At 38.4% G+C, this 22,980-nt stretch overlaps 1 protein-coding gene and 1 pseudogene across 8 annotated transcripts in view; one reads left to right on the top strand and one right to left on the bottom strand.

Moving 5' to 3' along the window:
* KMT2A (lysine methyltransferase 2A) overlaps window positions 1-22,980 on the bottom strand; it is a 97,336-nt gene that overhangs the window by 21,272 nt on the left and 53,084 nt on the right. For 4 of the 8 annotated variants that reach the window (XM_045838091.1, XM_045838115.1, XM_045838140.1 and 1 more), the window contains 20 exons: window positions 22,168-22,314; window positions 21,442-21,537; window positions 21,077-21,197; window positions 20,054-20,176; window positions 19,455-19,639; window positions 18,161-18,334; window positions 17,314-17,424; window positions 16,941-17,014; window positions 16,232-16,425; window positions 15,607-15,713; window positions 14,555-14,692; window positions 13,724-13,882; window positions 13,339-13,456; window positions 13,134-13,212; window positions 11,567-11,727; window positions 11,184-11,369; window positions 6,751-10,990; window positions 6,016-6,096; window positions 4,412-4,476; window positions 1,933-2,103 (listed from right to left, as the gene is read on the bottom strand). In XM_045838091.1, coding sequence (XP_045694047.1) covers window positions 1,933-2,103; window positions 4,412-4,476; window positions 6,016-6,096; window positions 6,751-10,990; window positions 11,184-11,369; window positions 11,567-11,727; window positions 13,134-13,212; window positions 13,339-13,456; window positions 13,724-13,882; window positions 14,555-14,692; window positions 15,607-15,713; window positions 16,232-16,425; window positions 16,941-17,014; window positions 17,314-17,424; window positions 18,161-18,334; window positions 19,455-19,639; window positions 20,054-20,176; window positions 21,077-21,197; window positions 21,442-21,537; window positions 22,168-22,314 — 6,730 coding nt within the window. The remainder of the gene's footprint in view (window positions 1-1,932; window positions 2,104-4,411; window positions 4,477-6,015; window positions 6,097-6,750; window positions 10,991-11,183; window positions 11,370-11,566; window positions 11,728-13,133; window positions 13,213-13,338; window positions 13,457-13,723; window positions 13,883-14,554; window positions 14,693-15,606; window positions 15,714-16,231; window positions 16,426-16,940; window positions 17,015-17,313; window positions 17,425-18,160; window positions 18,335-19,454; window positions 19,640-20,053; window positions 20,177-21,076; window positions 21,198-21,441; window positions 21,538-22,167; window positions 22,315-22,980) is intronic. The other 4 variants (XM_045838106.1, XM_045838125.1, XM_045838132.1 and 1 more) reach the window with 3 other exon arrangements.
* Window positions 2,820-3,286, top strand: LOC123818168 (annotated as a pseudogene).

Below are 22,980 nucleotides of genomic sequence, written 5' to 3'. Positions count from 1 at the left end.
ATTTCAGTGCATAAGAAAGAAGCTGGAAAGGTATACTACCCAGAAGTGTTTCTTTCTTTTAGAAAAAAACACAGAGCAGTAAGAAGAGTCATACCTTTTGAAAATGACCCCGAATCCCCAAAGCATTCACATCCCCTGTTGGTAATCTGGATCCCAAACCTAAACATTTGGTATTAATTCTATTTCCTGTACCCCTAACCAATACAATACTAGCATTAATAATTTAACCAAGACTGTGATGAGATCCTAACTTCTTAGTTCCTTAAAATTAAGGAGTATAACTAGAAAAACTTTATAGTATCTTCCAACTCTAACCTAAGATTCTGTGATCTCTCATTGTCAGAGAAGCATGGAATGGTGGTAAGTAACCCATATGTGGATTTCATACTCTCAAAATAGTTTTCCTGTAGGAGGAAAACATGTGTTACATGTTTTTTTTCCTTAGTGACCCAGGTCTGAATCTTCAGAGGCATCTTTGACTCCTCTGTTCTCCACATCCAAGCAGTCATTAAGTGTGTCTGTTCTTTCCTTTCTTTTCCTACTGGAAAGGGGTTTTATTACCTGACATTTCTACTGAAGTACTTCTCATTAGTGACCTCTTGTCTTCTAGTGTGTACAAGTCTATCTCATATGAAGCTACCACATTAAGCTTTTATTCCACTCTCCCAAATTTTCAAAGCCCTCATGGTTTGGCACTGAAGGCCCTACAAAACCTATGTCCAATCTACCTTCCCAATTTTCTCTTTCACTACTATGTGACAGGGATTTAAACATCATTTTCCCACCTGACACTACTCTACCTCCACCAAATTTAATGCTGTCTTCCTAACTTACATCACTTCTAAGAAAGCACTCCCCCTTCCCTTTGCCTAACCCAAATTAAACCCATCTCTTTTAAAGAATCAATTTTTTTATCCTCACCCAAGGATATGTTTACTGATTTTAGAGAGGGGAAGAGGGAGAGAGGGAGAGAGGGAAGGAGGGAGAGAGGAATGGTGGAAGAGGGGGAGGGGAGAAAGAGAAACATCGATGTAAGAAGAGAAACATTGATCGGTTGCCTCTTGTATGCACCTCACCCAGAGATCCAACCTGCAACCAAGGTATGTGTCCTGACTGGGAACTGAACCCGCCACATTTTGGTATATATGATGATACTCCAACCAACTGAGCCACCTGGTCAGGGCATAAAGAATCTTCTATTCTGTTATCTTCATGGGTTTTTTATAACCCTAGTTGAACTACAATGATCTTTCTTTCCTTCAAACTCCTCTAGTACTTATTGCCTATAGAATATTCACTAGATCTTCAACAGTTAATGAACACCTATGTGCTTGAGGTACAAAGATGAGTAAGAAAATAAAATTCAAGCCCTTATGGGAAGTTCCCTGTTGACTGAACAAGGCATAACACAAATGAACACTTACAGAACAAATTTTAAGCTATGAGAGAGAAACACTTAAGAATCTAAAAGGGGCAGAGAGGAGAGAGTGGGACTGCTTCTCTGCCTCAGAAGGTGAGAGAAGACTCTGAGCTGATCTTAAAGGATGAGTTGAAGTCAACCAGGTGAATGGGGATAGGAAAAGCATTGCCAGCAAAGGGAAGAAATGTATGGACAGAGGTGAGAATTGTGTGTCAGGTGCATAAGGAAGTAGTAGAAGACAAAGCTGGAGAGATAACAGAGGTGTCATATGCTCTGCTAGGGTGTGTGTAATCTTAAACACATAAACTGTACCACTAATTTTTCACATAAACTATGGACTATTTCTTAAGAACACTAAGTCTTAAGGACAAATTAAATATATAGTGTCTCCAAATATCTTGCATTATAGTTAGCACAAAGCTGCCCATACAAGTGGTAAAAATATACACAAAGTGGAGAACTAGCTGAAATAGCAACTGTGCTGGTGGGCCAACCTAATTTAATCCACTTACCTTCAATACTTTCTGCACAGATCTGAAAGCCATCATCACTTGAAATTTCAAAAATAAGTCCTTTCTTGGGCTTTTTCTCAGTAATGCTTTCCTTCCGCTTCTGTTCTTGCTGGAGCCAAAGCATAAGCGGAGAGCTGAAATTACTTTCTTCTTCTTCCACTGTTTTAGGTTCTATGAGGAAGAAAATGGAGAATAGACAAAGTGGTTGCAACAGAAAACACTTCTGGAACACTGGCTTTACGTACATTATCTCTAAGCTTAACAACATTACATAGCTGGTATTATTTCCATTTGCAGACAATAAAACTGAGTCTCAAAGAGGTGCAACAGCTTACCATTGAATTGGCCCAAAAGTCCGTTATGTTGTTTCCATAAAATAAAAAACACACTTTCCATTTTCACCAATAACTTTATTGCTCTGGATATTTTGAGTTTGTCACCTATCTCCTGCTATTGGCTTTTAGTAGGTAGAGACCAGGGGTGCTGCTAAACATCTTCTAATGCATAAGAGAGCTCCACAGCAAAGAATTATTTGGCCAAAATGTCTGTAGTACCAAGAAACTTCACAAACCATTTTTGACACGTTTGACCAGTCACAGCACCTTCTCCATACACTGCACAAATCTTTTTTTGCATTTCAGTTGTGTTTTTACTTTTTACCTTGAAATAATAAAAGATAATACACCAAAAATGTTGCATATTTTCTTCCATCTTCAACATTAAAATGGCTACACAAAAACTCACCAATTTTCTTTTTTTTAAAATGCACACTAACATGACAGCTGTCACAATACAATCGAACAAAATTGTTTGAAATGAAGTTAAAGACAACTAGGCACTACAAGAGCCGTCATACAGAAAAAGAACGGGTCTAGAAAACTCTTTTCATGAAGATGGTGCCCAAAGCGAAGAAGGAAGCCCCAGCCCCTCCCAAAGCCGATGCCAAGGCAAAGGCTTTGAAGGCAAAGAAAGCAGAGCTAAAAGGTGTCCACAAGAATAAGATCCGCACATCACCCACCTTCAGGAGGCCTAAGACACTGCGGCTCCGAAGGCAGCCTAAATATCCTCAGAAGAGCGCCCCTAGGAGAAACAGGCTTGACCACTATAACATCATCAAGTTCTCCCTGACTAGTGAGTCAGCCATGAAGAAGATAGAAGACAACAATACACTTGTGTTCACTGTGGATGTCAAGGCCAAAACCACCAGATCAAAGAGGCTGTGAAGAAGCTGTATGATATTGATGTGGCCAAGGTCAACACCCTGATCAGGCCTGATGGGGAGAAGAAGGCATATGTTCGACCAGCTCCAGATTATGATGCTTTGGGCACTGACAACAAAATTGGGATCATCTAAACTGAGTCCAGCTGGCTAATTCTAAATATAAAAATTTTACACTACCGCTACCAAAAAAAACCCAAAACAGAACACCCCCCACCCCCGCCAAGAAACATAACAGACTTTTTGGCCAACCCAGTACCTAGGTCATAGCTAGAAGCAGCTAAAATGAGAATTTTTTTTAACATAAAGTCATGCTGTCTTTGTGGTAGTTTCTAGTATGACATTTTTTTAGTTTTCAATAAGCAATTACCCTCAACAGAGTTAAAGTAAAAAACGAATAATGGTTAATGTATATGAAGCAGTATGTATTGGGCACACTTCTTGGGATTGCCTATATATTAACTTATGTGAACCTCAAAACAAACCAGTGAGGTAGGTGTTATTATTTTTTATATTTCAAAGGTGAGAAACTGAGGAAGAGCGGTTAGGTAAGTAGCCTAGCAGCCCAAGTTCATATAGTGAATGAATGGTAATGCTGGTGTTTTAACCCACCTGGCTCCCGAGTCTGCGCTAGCATCCTTACTGCCTTCTTACATAAAAGAGGTATATCAATACTCTGGAGGAATCAGCAAGTCAGCAGGATATGATTACATCTCAAATCTTAGGTCTAAGCATTTTCTCTACCTGGTTCTCTTTTGCAAAGACCCCCCCGCCCCCAAGGGAAATGGGCAAAGCCTCATATACAGAGCTCTCTAATCCTGAAGTGACCAGTGTGTACTGATCAAGGTCATTAGGACAGACAGAAAGTGGCATGGAGATGTATCTGGCGTTGCAACCAAAATCTGGCTCTCATATAATGAAAATGGTACTTTTGTTTTCCTCAGTGACAACTAAGGGATGAATAAAGTCAGGCCATCACTGGCTATTTAAATCACCATGCTATTAAATCAAGCAGGGCCCAAAAGTGGAGATTTTGGTCTGCTTCCTTTAGTTGACAGATGACCACAGAATACAGAGTGTAAGAGCACAGAACCAGCAGATAAATGCTCTGAGTATCAGTCTACAACTCTGGCTAATCACTTAACTTCTTTGGGACGAAGAAATTTTTTTAATCTAGAAAATCAGTAGATAATGTAAGTGATTTGTATAGTACATTTGGCTTTGAAATTCTGATTCTAACCCCTTAACCTAGCCACATACCTGTACTTTCTTGTTCATGTGCTGGATTTTGTGTTGTCTGAACCTCAGGAAGAACAGCCACTTGCCTAAAAAAACATAAACACACACACAACCCCCCCCAAAACAAATGTGAGATGTAACATCAGCTAGTTCTTTAATTCAAAGATAAAAACTGTCTATAATCTGACATACAGCTATGTTCGTTATTCAAAACAACAAATGGAAAACCACAGGGTGCTTCGAGTAGAACCTGTTGAATGAATACCATCACCACACTACTAACCATCTTTCCCATCCCCATTGCTTCTTAGAGAGAAAGAAAGAAGGAAAGAGGGCACTGACTGGCTGCCTCCCACATATACCCTGACTGGAACTGAACCCACAATCTTTTTGTCACAGAACAATGCTCCAACTGAGTCACACAGGCCAGGACTAAAATCATTTTTTTATGAGATTCCCCCCATCCCAAGTACTGCCATTAAATTTCTACTTTTGAAGTTGTAGATTGTAGCCTTCAATTTTTTTTTATACTCTTAGTATTGGTATTGGAAAAAAGCACACTTGTTAGAAGCAGTTCTGGAGTACTTAAGAACTGCTAAGTTGGCTGCTTTAATTAAAAACAAAAGTAAACTGCATGAGCAATAAACCACCATCAATTTTCACTTTTAAAAATTAAGTCTTGGAAACAATCCAAATGTGTACCAACAGGGGTTAGTTAAATAAATTATTGTAGATGCACACACTAGAGCTGGAGGCAACCATTAAAAAATGAAGTGCATCTATGCCCTGACTAGTATGGCTCAGTGGTTAGGCATCATCCTGCAAACTGAAAGGCTGTTGGAGAGGTCACCAGTTCGATTCCCAGTCAGGGCACATTGTTGGCCAGGTCCCTAGTTAGGGGCATGGGAAAGGCAACCAACTGATATTTTTCTCGCACATGGGTGTTTCTCTCCCCCTCTTCCCCTATCTCTAAAAATAAGTAAAATTTTAAAAATGATGTGCATCTGTATCTACTAGCACAGAAATGTATATATAATAAGTGATAAAACTAAGTAAAGAACTATATGTACAGCATTATTCATTTCACAAAGTGTATATATATATATATATATACACCATGTTTATTTGTATATGAATACAAGTGTCTATATGGATGAAAACAAATTATTAGCAAAACAAATTATTACCTCTAAAGAATAGACTGGGAAGGGGTTAGGCAGGATGAACAGGGTACCATTATCCGTTATTTAAAGAATTCTACACTGTTTTATTTTTAACATGTATGTGTTACCTCTATTAAAATAAACCTTTGACAAAAATTAATACAAATCAGAAACAACTATTTTTTAAAGAACTTATTTATTTTTAGAAAAGGGAAGGGAAGGAGAAAGAGAGTGAGAATAACATCAATATGTGGTTGCCTCTCGAACGCTCCCCTACTGAGGATGTGGCCCGCAACCCAGGCATGTGTCCTGACTGGGAATTGAACCAGTGACCCTTTGCTTCACAGGCCCGTACTCCATCCACTGAGCTACACTAGCCAGGGCAGAAAAAAACTATTTTTCAAATAATGTGGACAGAATCGAGGACTTAATCTTAGAGAACTAGCTTTTATGCTTGCTTACCCTGCATGCTTCCCACACTCCTTTTGTGATGACTGTTCCACATTAGCTGTGTCTTGCTGCTTGGCCTCTGCTCCTAGAGTCCTGAAACAGAATTGTTTATATCTTTTCAGAAAAACCACCAGTGAATATGTACCAAATGTGGAGGTCAGTCAAAAGAAATGACTCTGTCAGGATCTAATAAAATTTATAAGCCAGGAAAACTAACTCGTGGCTATACAGGTTAGATGATGACTACCCTGCAGGGGCACTGACTAAGAGAGGGCCCAAGGAGCCTTCTGGAGCATTAGAGATTATTTTAAATTGTGATCTGAATGATGGCTATATGAGTGCATATATATGTAAAAATTCACATGTATACATCATGTTGTATTTTTTAAAAATAGGACTTCATGAGGATCTACAAAAGGTGGCTTTGCCCTGTAAACAGGAATAATCATCCTTCAGCATTCTAAGCCTGAGTAAAGAAGAAATAGAAGCAAACAGTAGCAGTTTTAAATCAGAGCAAAGAGTAATTAGATATGAATTCTATTCAAGAGACAAACTGCTCGAGAATGAAACTGACCTTTTCTCTATAAATTACCACTGTGAGGGGAAAAAAAATGAAAGCTAAAACCCAGAAAACACCCGAGTACTGCAACCTGAACAGAAGACTGTCCCTCCCTGATTATCACTTAAACAGCCTCTGACCCAGGGCACAAATCCCACAAACCCAGAGCCAGTGTTTAGATCTCTCACCCTGTGACTGATGTCAGGGATGATGTGTTGGCCTCTTGGTCTGGAATACGTGCTTCAGAAGAACTTGTCCGCAAATGGGAAACTTTGTGCTTCTTGCCATTCCCTTTGTCCAAAGGCAGCTGAATCCGTTTGACTTTTGGTTTGGATTTAGTGGGACCTGGCACTGAAGGACTTGCTGACTGCTGTCCAGAGGGTGGTGAGCCTCCAGGAGAGGCTGAGCTGGCTTGTAGAGCTGAAGATAAAGCCTTATTCTGCTCCAACCCCATGCTATGAGAAGCATCTACTGTCTGCGTAAAGCTGGATCCCTGGGTCCCTGGAGCAGAATCAAGATCACGCTGGGAAGAGAGAATTCCAGTTTTGTTGGCAAGAAGCTGGGTCACATGCTGAAGTTGATAGTGTTCTTCTGCTTCCCTGGAAGGTGAAGCAGCTGCTATGCCCATAGTCTGAGCAGAGGGGAGGACACAGATGCTAGATGCTGCTGTCATTGCAGCAGTAGGGGGAGTCTGTGATGTCCCCAGTTGTGGAAATATTCCTGAACTTGGTGGTAAAGTCACAGGCTGGTCCTGAATTCCCAGACCCTGCTGGCTAGCTTTAATTAACAGGTTGCTTATTGAGCCAATATCTGGGGTACCCAGCAACCGCGGGTTTGTTAATGTGACATGTCCTGGAACTGATGCACTACTTGTAGGGGCTGTTGTAGTTTGCATTGATACAACATTCAAGACAGAGGAACTAGATGCCAGGCCAGCCACAGGCCCTGAAGTGAGGTGGCCAGTGTCCTGGCTTATTGTTGGTGTGCCCGTCGCTGTGGCAGCAGTTCCTCCCACACTCTGTGGCAATAGGGATGCCTGTTCAAAATACATGATGCCAGACTTAGACCTTTTTATGATGTTGGGGACAGTTCGGTGAGATGAAGTATTAAGTGACCCCAAATCTAATAGATTGGGATGATTTGGAAGCTGGGAGGGTGTGAAGTTAATCAATGTCATATTAGAAACTACATCAGAAGGGGCAATGTTTGAAGGGGTACTAGAGGGAGCAAGTTTTTTATTTTTTCGGGTCTGAAGACGAGATATGGGTCTTTTCTTGAGTCCAGAGGATGGAGTGGCTACTGTGGTATTGAGGTCTGTCCTCTGGCTGCCTTCTGAAACCAAAAGTTGGGGATCTGGAGAAGGCTGAACCCCAATAAGTAGCCCTGAAGAAGGACTGCTCATGTTAGGTGGGAAACTACTTTGAGTAGCTGCAGGGAAGGAATGTAAGTGCTGGTGATGAGGCACAGGGAGCAATCCTTTGCTAGCAGTAGGGAACAAAGATTGAGAACTTGGCAAGCTTGGATTTAGTCCTGTGGTTAGGGTGAGACCACTGCCCATGGGCCCCAATACTGAAGTATTTGTTTCCATTACATTGGGTGTTGAACTAACAGAAGAGGTCAACTGAATTTTTTGGGTCACTCCATTTGGAAGAGTTTGGAGAACATAAAGTGGCTGCATGTTCTGGTTAACAACAATGAGTTTCTCAGTGGCTGGTTTCAGGTGGGGTGGAGTGGTCTGGACAGCTGCATTAGAAATCTGAGATGGGCCAGAACTATCAGTAGAATTGGGCACATATTTCTGGTTCTGGATAGGAACAGTAGGGGAAACAGGTACCTGAAGGCCAGGGGTGCTACTGTTTCTAGTTAAATCCTGACTGTTGCCATGACCTTGCTCCACTGAAGCACAAGGAGGGCTGGAGATGTCTGCATCCATGTGTCCCTGGATAAAATGATCAGGAGTCATGTGGCCTTCAGGTGCTGGATCTACTCCTGGACTCAGCAGTGCTGAGTCATCTTCAGAGGATGCCACAGACTTTTCTGTGATGGTTACTCTCTTCTCTGCTGAGTCTGGGATTACAGATAGTCTACTGGGATTCTGGCTAGGGACAGTGGGACTTCGGGTGGTCAGGACAGAGAGATCAGATGGCAGCTCTAGAGGCAACTCAAACTGTTCCTCTGCTGAGATAGAGGAAGAGACACTACTGTCCACAGGTTCTGTTGTTGGCAGCTGCTGAGAAAACACTTCAAAAAGACCCATGTCTTTTTCACGATTACTATCAAGACCCAAACCTTCACCAAGATTCAGAAGTTCTGATGAAGAAGACTCTGGACTCTCACCCAAAGCCTGCATGGATGGAGTATTCTTTAGAACAAAGTCCATAATGTCTGAGGGCAGGATATTCCCACAATCATCACTATTGTTATTATCTGAATCAGATTTCAGGAGTTCAGTATTATAGGTATCCAGTAAATTTTTGTCTGAGGGGGTGGTTGAGTGGACTCTGCGACCTGACTCCAAAGAGCTCAGTTGTGCTTCCAAGGAATCCTGTCCCTGTGTTTTAATTCTGCTTACAGAGTGGCAGTTGTCCAACTTGGGCTCATTTTTGTGGCCAACAGAACTCTTAATGGCATGTTCTTTTTCACCAGTGTCTTCAGGTCGATCAATCTTTAAGTTCTCTGTTCCGTTTTCTTTACCATTTCTTTTTGGAATCTGGCTGGTTTTCCTTGTTGTGGCTGTGACACTAGTGTCACTCTCTGTCCCATCATCAACACCATCCAACTGTGAAATTTTTGGAAGATCACACTGTTCCTCCTCTCGAAACAAATTATGGGATGCCAGCCGTTCCTCTGTACCTGAAGAAATCACTGTTCTAGTGAAATTATAATAGTATAAGTCATCTTCATCTGAAGTGCTTAAGTCATCAGCTCCATCCACCTGTCCTTCAGCTGATCGCTTGCCTCGTTTCTTCCCAGTGGAGCTGCTGTAGAATGGAATGTCTTCTTCCCCATAGGATCTTACTCCATAGAGTGGGGTGAGACCAAAGAACATGTTAGAACGTGCCCGGGCACTTCGTCGAGGATATCTTCTTTTGAAAGAGCCATCCTCCTGAGGTTTGGGGCCATCTGGAAGCATCAGATTTCTGTCCTGTACAGAAAGATTCTGATAATTGTTACTCTGAGACTCCTGAGATGAGGTATTATTGGGGCTTGGTTGGGCCACTGGACCATCTGCTGAACTTTCAGAAGCTGAAATTGGTTCTGTTGGGGATGCTGACTCTATCTGCAAAGGGGAAATAGAACTACTTTCCTTTAAGGTATTCTTGGACTGACTCTCATTTTCCATTTTTAGTGGTGTCAGTGTTACTTTGACTGTGCGTTTCCGGGGTGTCTGTAATTCCTTGCCAGAGCCTTCTATTTGCATGGATGGAGCTTTGGGGACTCCTGGAATAGAAAGGACTTTGTCCCCAGTCTTATCAGAAGAAACATTATTACATGGTCGTTGTCCCATAAATTCAGGAGTTAAAACTTCATCAACAAACTCTGACTTAAGGTTTCCTTCCTCACCAGTTGTCACCTGACCAGGTTCCAAAAACGATTTGTTAGAATGCTTTTCTTTGAAAGTGTCTTTATAAGATTTTTTCCCTTTCTGTCTTCTATCTCTGGAACTAGATCCCACATGTTCATTGATAATAGATGATCTGTTGCTCACTCCAGATAGCTTCAAGGTTTTAACTTCACTACCTTCACCAGGAGATGGGCTTACTGACTGGTTAGAATCTGTAAGTTGGTCTCGATCATTCCTTTGCCCTCTCAAATGTAGTGGTGGAAAAGAAAGAGCCTCTTTAGAAGAAAATGGCACTGAAGAGAATTCAGCAAAAGTGCTGATTTTACTATTTAATTCACCAGATGTTGTATTATAAGCCTGTGGGGCCAGTTTAGGAATACCAGAGTAAGCCTCAGTATGTACAGATCCCTCTGAACTCCTGGAACTCAGTATTTTGGTCTTCTCGCCTTTCACAGAGGAGCTATTGGATGCCAAGTCTGAAGCACTACAATGCTTCATTTCTGAAGATGAAGATCCATCCAAGTGACTGGTTTTAGTGACCACAGTAACCACTGTCCTTTGCAAATTTGAAGAGGTGGAAGTGTTTTGTCTTAAATCAGTATTTGAAGTCAGTGGATCTAAGACATAATCGACTGCTTTGGCACTTGACTCAAGATCTGTAGTAGTCCCTACGGTGGAGATTGAGGAAACACGATTCTTGGAGTAAGTGCCCCCAGTTCTTATTGGAGATGTTATCCGGAGTTTAGACTGCTGGGGTGATAAGGAAGAAGTACTGTGACGCCTGGAGCCAATGCTTCGAAGTCCAGAGGAGAGTAAAGGGTCACCCACTGTGACTATTTCATGAGTAGTTGGAGTAGGACTTCCTAAACAAGAGAGAAAAAGTAATAAAGTCTATTATAGATAGAACAAATGTGTGGTAGTCGTTGGTTTCAATGACTTGCTGATAAATATTTCTAGGTAACTAAAAATACACAGAAGTCACTAAAATAAAGTTGCTTGAAAGAATTACAAACTCATCTTTGAGCTGACCTTCTCGGGATAAATGAAGTCTTTTACCTGCAGAAGGCAATGGCCGACAGCCAGGGGATCTCTGTGTTGGAGAATAACTGGGTGTTCGAATCCTAGGAACCTTTGAGATGACGTGATAAAAGCAGGAACCAGAGGTTTGTATATGAGGAGGTCGGTCTGGTAATGGAGGACTTACAATTTCAGCTGTGTTTTGACTTTCTTTAGATGACATTTCTGTGGTAGGATATGAAAACCCTTACTAAAAAAAGTCCAATGAAAATATCAAACAAATGACCCAATAAAAAGCCAGTTATTTGGAAAATATCAAAATAGAATCAAATGAGATCTCCCAAAGAAATGACATTTTTCCCATGCTTCAATCACGATACTCCCAAAATCTAACTGAAGTAACATCTTGATTAAAGACTAACCTGTAAAAGATGTTGGACTATGAGCAATAGTCCTATTTTCATCATGTTCAACAGTGCTGTTGATATCTGGCTCTACAACTGGAGGCCGGCATTCTACTATCTTGCATGTATACACACAGCGCTTGCGAGCATCGGTGGTGCTCCAGTATACCCTGGAACACCTAGCAAACAGATTTGGAAAGATCACTAGAAGTGAGTATACAGAAGCAAAGACTAACATTTGTCAAAACCTCTTCTCACCCTAGGTTCCGGGTCTCCTTGATTTATAGAATTTAGCTTTTTTTCATGGACTCTTAGATTTCCCAAGTTAGGATGTTCCAGGCTTTTTAAATTTTTTTTTTAAGATTTTATTTATTTATTTTTAGAGAGGGAAGGGAGGGAGAAAGAGAGAGAGTGAAAGAGAGAAATATCAATGTGTGGTTGCTGGGGGCCGTGGCCTGCAACCCAGGCATGTGCCCTGACTGGGAATCAAACCTGTGATGCTTTGGTTCGCAGCCCATGCTTAATCCACTGAGCTACACCAGCCAGGGCTTGTTCCAGGTTTTTTGAAGTCCTTTATTTTTACTAGCTTCTTAGAAAACAGCAGCAAAAAAATTTTTTATTGTATTTTAAGGAGACAAAAATAGTAAAATATCCAAAAACGCAGAGAAAAAAAAATACTAACTACCACATAAAACAGTTACTGGCTTTCGGGAAGGGACTACTTCCCCACAATGTGTACAAAGTGAGGAAAAAGCAAGCCTGATGTGTTTCCTTTGGAAGAAAAGCCCCATGAGACGAGGGAATGTAACTACTTCAAATTGTTGGATGCTGATGGAGCCTAATTTGTACAAAAAGCTGCCAGCTAAATGCAGAGTACAGACTGTGGTCACAATTGAAATGCAGAGTAAATTGAAGTATATATAGCAAAATGAGACTCTAAAAGGGGAGATAAAAAGGGAATTTTAAATTTACATTGTCAGCCTGTTAGAAGTTTAAACAATTTTCTTCATATAGGAATGATTATAAATTCTTACTGGAGAATCTGATTATTATTGTGGGAGGTTTTATTTTTAGAAGGACCTATGAAACGTACTGTTGAGGACAGCAGGTTGAAGTGTGTGCGATGTGACCATGATAAGAATCTGAACTGGTGAATCCAGGTGAACGGAATTCAGTAAACTAAGAGACTGGTATTGTGTTTTCTCCTTAATTTTATTTAGAACTAATTCTGACAAAAATTAGGTATAGTTGGTATATAATATATAAGTTATATTAATTTGAGGTATACAATATAATGATTCGACATTTTTATACCTTACAATCTAATCACCTCACTAATTCTAGTAATCAACCTTTACTATACAAACTTATCACAATATTATTCAATGTTTTGCTTCCATAACTGGATTTAGCTGACATAAAACGATGCTTTAGTCCTAATCTATGAGAAGTAGCAATAAAATAGTTAATTTTTAATAGTAGTTAAAATTAGCTAACAAGTATGGCTTCGTATTTAGCAATTTGATCATTCCTTCAGAGTATTCAAGTTCCACAACTGCTATATTCTCTTTACAGTGTTACTTACTGATATCCAATAGGGAAAAGCTTATCTTCACAGTCAGAGAGATCATTTAGAATTCCTAAGCAGTCAATTGTCATAGAGCCTGACCAAGGAAGAAAAAGTTATTAGAAGAGATAATGATACACACAAAATAATTTTATAACCAAAGATTAGAAAGTACCCCAGTGATACACCCAGCCTTCCTCAACAACCAAGGCCCATGTCATACCAATCATCATGTGAATATTTTCTGGTTCCAAGCCATTAAGAAATTTTCTTCTCAAGCTGATTCCTTCGAAGTCCACAAACACCCTCCTAAAAACTTCAAATCCATTCTCAGGAACCACCTTAAATGAAAACCCAGAGTAGCCGTTAATAGGCTGTCCCTTTATAAATCATCCTCATGACACTAACTCTCTCAGAGGGAAAGTACAGAGCATAGCTCAAAATCACCCTTCTGTTTCACTAGGAGGACTTCTGTATGTCTCTAAAAGGAGGACATTCTAGGAACACCTAGAAGGAAGGTAAAACAAAGTTTATGACCTTGCTTGCTATTTTCAGTCTATTTTCCCTGAATCCCTAGAGAATTCAAAAAGCAACTAAAGCTCTCTTACCTCGCCTTTGATCAAATCCCGATGTCGTTGGCAATATACTTTTTTATCATCCAGAAAAACACAATTTTTGGCTCGGGAACACATGAAGTGATAGTTGCTGGTGCAGGATGTGAGGCAGCAACCCACAGTGGCTCCTGGCTTTTGGCAGAATTCACATCTCTAACAATGCAGAAAGGAGAGAGCCTGAATCAGACTTTCAGATGTTTTGAGCCATTTTCCATCTCCTCTATAGAATCACTCCATTCTGGGTTTCCTATAATTCCTTTTGTTTATTGGTAATCTGCTGAATTTCAGGGAAGTGATGACTCATAAAGTCTCTTCCATAAACCTTCTCTCTCCCACTGTCCATGGGGCCCTGTAACTACTAAATTTAAATATTATAATTTGATTTAGAATTTGGGCAAAAACGTAAGTTTTTCTTCTACGATGAACAATTGATTTAGAGAAGATGAAATTCTGAAGATCAATGCTGAAACATCGTCTTTTCAGAAAGCTATTATGTCCAAAAGAACTCACTTCTAGAAAGATTATACTAGTCTGAAACATAATGGTTCTCTAGTTACTAGATTTAACAGATAAATGATTTAAAAATTTCCTTTAACTAGACTGTCTGTCACCACAATCACAACGTGGGCTCCTCTCCAGGGAAGACTATTTTTTTTTCCCTTTTGTACCCATACTCCAAGAGGAAGAATAATGATCAGCCTATAGTGGATACTAATATTTGTTACTGGCTATAAAAAACATCAGTGAGTCAGCATTTAGTCACATAAAGAACATCTGGAAACTGAGAGGGAATCTCTTCCATAACATTTACCCACAAGTTCTTACCAGTTGCTTGCCCCTGATCACAGCCATATGCACATTCTTTAGTGATCCATCATCATCTTCAAATACTTCTGCTGACCACAAAGCGCAATTGACATGGGTCCACTCATTTTGGCCAATGTACAGCAAACGACCAGCATCCTATGAAATGAAGAGATGTCTTTTTTCTTTAAAGAATATTATGTCAAAGAAAGTTTTCCTTGGTATTTGCTTTACCTCAGTCAAGACAATAAATCAATTAAAAATCTTTAACTGAACACACGTGAAAATAAATCACATTCCTTTTTTCAATTTTTTTTTCCACTTCCCTCCTTCCTGATTACCTTGGCCACAGACTGAAGATATTTTATAAACAGAAAGTTAAAAAATAAGCAATATGTGGTAACAATAAGTTTATAAAAATGCAGACTTTTTTATTGTAATTTTTCTCATTACCATTTATCCTTTATACGCCTTTCAACCTCCACCCACCTTCCCTACCATAACAAAAAATGCACTGACTTCTTTAAAACCATATTTCAAACCCAACTCTCTCAGCTTGCATTAAAAAAAACCTTTTTCTTTAAGCTTATTATGTGCCAGATACTAAATAAGGCTTACGTACATTATTTCCTTTAATCCTCATAACTATTCTGAGGTACGTATTATTATCTTCATTTTAAAGATGAAACTGAGGGTCAGAGAGGTTAAGCTTCTTGCTAAGGTTAAGAAGCACACAAATGGATCCAGGCAGTCTGCGTGAACTGGGGATATTAACCATTCTGCTCTATTACATCAAATACAAGCTATTTAATATGCAACTTTATTTTATTGACTTTCTTAAAATCTTTTTGAGGAACCTCCTATAGAAAGTACTAGACAGCAGCAGGTTAATTTAAAGCAAATCATTATTTAAATCAGCTAAATCAATTATAGAAAGAAACCCCAAGTTTCACAAATTAAGTGACAAACATTCATTTAATAGATGGCACCCAGTCATCAAGTTTAGACATAAAGAACAAAGAGTTTCATTCTGGATATCTAGTAAATAGGAGCCCATATGCCAAGGTACTTACATTAGCACTGTCATCTCCATATGTCAAACATAATGCACACTGTCTGTTATCTTCTATGCCTGGGGGTGGGTTCAGTTCTGGACTGTCTTCTCGATTCCTATCAGTACCTTAGAATCCAAAAGACATCCAGTTACAACTGGCAATACTAATTTGATTTCCAGGAAAAAAGAAAACAATTCAGCTTAAATAGCCTATAAAATGAATACTTTCTTTTTTTTCTTTTTCAGATTTTATTTATTTATTTTTAGAGAGAGAAGGGAGGCAGAAAGAGAGAGAGAGAGAGAGAAACATCAATGTGCGGTTGCTGGGGGCTGTGGCCTGCAACCCAGGCATGTGGCCTGACTGGGAATCGAACCTGTGACACTTTGGTTCTCAGCCTGTGCTCAATCCACTGAGCTACACCAGCCAGGGCTTAAAATGAACACTTTCCAAAAGTATTTACCACCTGTTAGAATATTTATATAAATACCTGTTAACATTCCAAGCAAAGCAAAAGTAATGATTTTATTACACTTTAAGAGTCACTTCAAAATTTCTAACATGCAAGGATATTAAATTAGATTCACACAGTCAATCATTTACATGTAGAGAAAAATGGAAAATGACTCTTTATTTGGTGCCTTACTCAAAATTGGTGGTGTAGGAGGATGTAGAGGAGTTGGTGAGTCTGGTTCTCCAGGACCTTTAGGTTTGGGAGCTGGAATGATTTTCTTCATTAAAGGAGGCTGCTCAGTGTGGCTGTTTTCCTCTCGCTCCTGCCACTGAGCATAATTATGGTCAAGTGAAGGTGGAAGCACTGCGTTTGGTAACATCCCACTGCTGAAAATAATTGATTTAACAAGTATTTATTGAACCCCTATAATATGCCCAGAACTGTACAAAATAATTCAATTCTTGGTACCATCAGGTCTTGGCCCCATGCATGGGCCATTCACAAAATGTAAAACCAAGTGACAATTTGGAAACTACCTAAATACACAGGAGTTTATTATTTTTTAAAGTATAATCTCAATGTATGACTCTTGGTTCAACTTTCAGAAACAAATGATAACCTTATCAGGAAATCAAAAAGAATTTATTGGAATAGAAATTTAAGGTTAAATATGAAGACTCAAGAGAGGTAGAGAACACCATTTGAACTGAATAAAATAGAACAGACTACATGACAATAGACTATACTCAACACTGTTGTCTCTAAGCCAGCACTGAAAAAGCATTTCAGCTGATTAATTTTTTAATATTAAAACCTACTCTAAAAATACCTAAATCTAGAAATATAAGAACTCTTGGATTTCTAACTGATGGAAAAAAAAAGTAATGAAGAATTCACTTACTTGCTTGATACTTTATTTGGCTCCCAAAATCTGGACTTTTTGACACTGAACCATGGAAAAACACGTTCCATTTGCTAAGAGCAAACAAACAAAATGTAAACATGTGAACATTCATTTGGAGGCCACATAAAAACCAACAACTTTACACAAGCTTCTATCAATATGAGGATGACATTGTCCCACTAAGGAACAGATCCATCCACTCTGGTGACCTCACCAACTTCCTCCCAAAGAATTAGCAGAACAAATTAAACCAAATTATGTTTTATGCACATAGCAAAGCAAAATGTACAAGAGAAAAAATCCATTCTGTTTATGGGGTAATTATCCACACATAAAAGCATTAAAATGATGAACTATTAACATCATTCACCCGAATAAAGAAGGACTTGACCATGCCGTTGGCTTTTTTAATTTCTGGTTGCCCTCCATCTGAATTAATGGCTGCTTGAATAATCTTCACGATATCATCACTGAACTCCAACTGAATATAAAAACAAAGCACTAATTATTCATAAAACAGTATGCTCTCAAAACCACTTCTTCTTCTCCCCTAAATCATCCACCAGGGATCCAACAGGAAACTAACACCTTATTTTCATATAGTGTAGGCTCTCTTTACAGATTTGAGATTCAGTTCACAATTAACTTGTGGAAGTCAAGAGATGCAAGGAATAAAGCAAGAATGCAAATAAATTAGCTATATCATAGTAAGTTACGCAAAGCTACAACTTTTTATTTATTTAGACTAAAATGAATAAACAACTGAGTAGCAAACATGGACCATGAGTTAAAAATCGATCATTTCCAATATAGTTTTAAAACCATAATTAAAAAGCATATATCTATAAATTAATATCCTACATAGAAAGATAATATTCAGATGTTATCTCAAAAGGGTCAAACCAATTAACTTCACATTATCATTTTTCCATAAACAGCTTTAATATAAAATGACTTAAATATAAAAATAATTTCCAGAAAACAGATGAAAGACAAATAAAAACAACCATTTTAAGACACTGTCTTCCTTATCATAACTTACCTTCTGAAACATGGAACTAAAACAACTCTCATATTTTTAGGTATTTAAAGCCACATGATATTTCTAAATATAATACAAACCATCTTTTAATGCTTATACCCAGTTTCATCTTCCATAAGACATAAAAAAGCTAAAATGGCACTTGAAATTTTGGTAGTTTGCTGTAGAGACATACCACAGATGTGTAATTTCCTTGGTCCATTTTCCTCTTGACTCCTTCCAGATCCAAAGGCTGCTGATCTTCCTGCTTGCTGACTTCAGTAAGCACTGGTGGATCAGGTCCTTCTGGGGAGCTGCGGGAAGGTATACTCTCCTCTGTCTCGGGATTTAAGTCTGGAGGCTTGGCAGCCTATTGCCAGGGAAGATATATTTCATTTATCTAACAGTGAAAAATAAGGCATCTATGCAAATTATATTAAAATTAACAAAGATGGTACTGAATGACTCATATTGTAAAACTTTTTTAAAAGTGTTTTTTTTAAGATTTTATTTACTTATTTTTAGAGAGGGAATGGAGGGAGAAAGAGAGAGAGAGAAACATCAATGTGCAGTTGCTGGGGGTCATGGCCTGCAACCCAGGCATGTGCCCTGACTGGGAATTGAACCTGCAACACTTTGGTTCGCAGCCCGCGCTCAATCCACTGAGCTACGCCAGCCAGGGCTTCATATTGTAAAATTTAAAGAACATGAAAATAAGACATTTCTCCAATTACAGAAAAGGAAAAGTTAAAATGAGCCAGTTATCTAATAATTCCACTAGGCTAATTTAAGACTTAAGATTTTTACTTAGTAATTTCCAAACCTAGTATGAATAAATAGAAACTGTCCAGTTCCTTTTGATTAAGACATAAATGGCAGCTAATTTTCTTATTTAAAAAATTAAGCTCTATTAAAAGATAAAGCAATAGCCTGACTCTGAGTTCAAGTAATTCATGTGGTTCCTCCAACATTACACTTTGTATTCCCAATGGCTACTCACAGATGTAAAGTTCACAACTTGGATAAGAAGAGTGGTTTCCAAATAGTGTCCTGAGGAGCCCTGGGGATTTCCCAGAGCCAAAGGGTCTCTAACCCCACCATCATCTTTAGTCTACTAAGCTCTCTGACCTAGATTTATTGTATATAACTGCCCTTTGACCCCTGTTCCTACCTCTAAACTCAGACCTCTCCCATCCTTTACCTGTCTCCAATCAGAATCTCTTTTTTCCCCTAACAAATAACTCTGACCAGGTTACTCTTTTGGGTGAAGTGCTTCACTGACTCCCCATAGCCTTTGAACATATGGCCCCTTCTTGGTTCTAAAAATGTTCTTAATGGGTTTAGGTCAGAACAAGCAACTGTATAAAAGTAAATGAAGCAACTCTTTTTTTTTAATTAAAAAAAGAAACCCAACCAACCAAAACACATTCTGTTAGGCAAAAACCACCTAAGAACAAACTCTCAGAATACAAAATGAAACATGGGCCTACCTGTCGGTAGCGTAACAAATGGCTGGTGGTCCGAGAGTTCAACAAGGCTGTCAGAACTTGCTTCAGAGATATCTGTAGCTCCTTTTCAAGAGCCAGTCGCCACTCTGCAGGATGCCGCTCAGTACAGTTCACACAAGTATAGGCCACACTTTCTGGCAGATTAGATAGAATCTCATACATCTCATCTAGGAAAGCAAAACCCTACAATGATAAGGTGCTTTGAAGAGTGGGAGAGAGGAAAAAGGGAACTATTCCATAGAACTTAATATAAATCTGTATGTTAGGAATAGCATTAAGACTAATATCCCCTAGAAACTCACAGGTATGGATTTCCAAAGGGGCGTTATTAACACTAATCCAGGATTTGGTTATTGGATAATCAGTAAGTTATAGTACTAACAAAGGTCAGCAAATAAATATTTCAGAGGGACATACTCAAAATAAATGAGCACACACTTAACACAATGTTGTTGATTCTAGAGACGAAAAAGTTTTTTAAAAGCTTCAAATAACATTATCATAATTTTGCATTTATAGTACTTTGGGGGCTATAAATGCAGCTGTAAGAAGAAAGAAGGAAACTAAAAAAAGACTCCAACCTTCTGTACCTGAAAGATTCTCACATTTGGAATGGACCCAGCGATCACATTTCCCACATTGCATCATCTTACTCTCATAGTCATCATCATCGTAACACTTATCACAGAGAGGGCAGAAGTTTCCTGAAAGCAAACCAAAGTTGTCAGCAATGCTTTGGTTCACAAACCAATGATGACTCCAAGGCTCTGGACTTACATATGTCAACCCAATCTAGACTGCAAATCATTATGTTCTTCTTCTGGAATTACACATGCCAGCATGGTTCTTCTATGGAATGGTAAATTGTCAAGACTATTCTGAGCTCTTAGAATGCGCCACTAGTTCTCCTCTGTTGACCCATTTTTTAAAGGTCATGAGGTAGATTGTACAGATAATGTAATAGAAAAAGGATGGAAGTGAGAACTTCATCTCTTAAATATTCCAAAATAAGCTTTAAATTTTTAAAAAGAGATAAGGACATGGGAGGAAAAACAGTTAGTTAATTTATACTTTATTACCAGGGCTTTTAGAGTAGAGCACAATGTACTACCATCATTCATTTGTTTTATCCATGTAACTTCTCTATTATTTTTTACTTAATAGACAACATTGATTTGCATAAATAGCTTCAATAGTGAACTTTGCATCATCATTATCCTAAGTCAATAAAATAATGAGCTTAATGTATTACTTATATACTTTTTTCCCCAGTATAACAATTAAAATAAAATGTTTGCCTCAGTACCACCTAAAATCATTTCTGAAAAAATCAAATATCTATGTACCTTACTTTGGGAACATACTGGCTCAGAGCATTTCTTTGCGGTTATTTAAATATTCTAAAAAATACCTTTAATCCTTCCTATAACCTATAAAACATGTCGAGTTGCTATAATTCTCTGTGTAAAGGAAAGAGCAAGACCAGAAATTTAGTAAATATATCTAAATGGTGTCCTTGATAAGATGTGTGAAGACTTATTTTATTCCACTATAATGTTCAGTACAGCATCTAAAAGTTGATAAAATTGGCTCTTCTGAGGTACCTTTAGCAAAGAGTTTGGCACAATCATGGCACAGTGAGAAATCGTGAGACCACTGTGCATCCCACCCTTTGCCTGGAGTCGTAGATCCACAGCTCTTGCAGCGAACACACTTGGTACAGATCTGTAAAGGAAGAAAAGAAATTTAATAAAATTTCTTATTTTTAGTATTTTTTTCTTATTTAAAAAGATCACAAATTTCTAGAGTTGACTTCTCTGCTGGGATGGCTTTTTCTAATAACAGGCAAAAAAATGGTTGCATTGACATCGGGAAGCAAGGGTATTCTATTGTAAATTGTCCAAGCCTACAGGCCCATGATAATTCTCTTTGAAACAGCATAGTTCTTAGAAAGTTTGTGTGTACTCACCCAAACTTTCTTTTTCTTAGTAGGTTTGGTGGGGTAGTTAGGTCCTAGGCACTCCGGGTGATAGCTGTTTCGGCACTTGTTACATTCTAGCAGCTGCTATAAGAAAGTACAAAGGCAAAGGTGGCATCATAGCATCTTTATGAAGCACCTATTATTTCATACCCCATTTCATATTTGTCTTCAAGTAGGTATAGCGCATCATAATAACATTTTAAATTTCCTCAATTAATTTACTCTTAAAGCATCAGATTTATTTCATGCTGAGGGCATTCAGTGATGAATATTCTTATCAGGTAGATTTTGGGGATATTTAAAAAGGTTTTATAGATTTTATTTTTTTTTTTTAGAGAGACAGAAAGGGAGGAAAAGAGGGAGAGAAAACATTAATGTATGAGAGAAACATTCAGTTGTCTCTCACACATCCCCAATTATGGACCAGCCTGCAACCCAAGCATGTGCCCTGACTGGGAATTGAACTGGTGACCTTTTGGTTCACAGGCTGGCACTCAATCCACTGAGCCACACCAACCAGGGCTATTTTGGGGATTTTTTCCAATACCATGTTTTCTACTATATTCCCAAAATTAAAACACAAAAATACCCAATTAAATAGTCAAAATAGACTAAGCCAAGAGAATAAATTCAGGTACACAATCCTAAAGTAAAAAGGCAGAAATGGAGATAGAGAACAATAGTCTGTGTAGTTCTACTGCTTAGTTTTTGTACCTTTGTGGCTTGATGCTGCCTTCCACAAACATGACAGAACTTGCAACGACGACAACACCAATTTTCCAGCTGGTCCTCCAGAGGGCGCTCATTCTCCTCTAAACAAAACTTGTGGAAGGGCTCACAACAGACTTGGCAATACACAAACTAGGGAAAGATGGAAACAAAAGTTGTAAAATGACATGCAGAAATATCGACCAAATCCTACCAATACATTTAGGTCTTCAGAAATACAGTCCTACCTATATTTTATTAAATATATATTCATTAAGCAGTGATTATATTTTTTAAACAGCATATTAGGCACTGCAGGAGGTACAGGGAACTAAAGTGGGGAATAACAGAATTATAAAGCAACAAAGTAATAGTAATCCAAGATTTTACAGGATATGCTAAGTAACATAAGACAAATATAAACAAAGGGCTATGAGAATGTAAAGGAGTGGGGTAAAGGAAATAGGGAGGGTTTTTAAGGGTTTTCTATAATATTCTAAACAATTTAAGGCTCTGGTTTACCCTTTCTGTGTCTAATTTTAGAAATAATTATTTTCATGTCAATATTTTTAAAAATTTGAATGAGGGCGACCGAGAATTTTCTTTTGTCATAAAATAATTATTGAGACAACTGGTTAAACATAAATAAGGTCCATATATTAGGTAGTAATAATGTATCATTATTTCCTGACTTTGATAATTATACTGTAGTTATAAGAATGTCCTTGATTTTAGGAAATACATAGTAAAATATTTAGAGGTAAAAGAGCTGTAACTTGCTTCCAAATTTTTAGGAAAAAAATGTGTCTACTTATAAAT

Source organism: Phyllostomus hastatus, unplaced genomic scaffold, assembly GCF_019186645.2.
Source record: "Phyllostomus hastatus isolate PE091 unplaced genomic scaffold, TTU_PhHast_1.1 phas_contig_113, whole genome shotgun sequence".
NCBI classification, from domain to species: domain Eukaryota; kingdom Metazoa; phylum Chordata; class Mammalia; order Chiroptera; family Phyllostomidae; genus Phyllostomus; species Phyllostomus hastatus.
The sequence above is the reverse complement of the archived record's forward strand: the minus strand, read 5'-3'. Positions and strand labels throughout refer to the sequence as shown.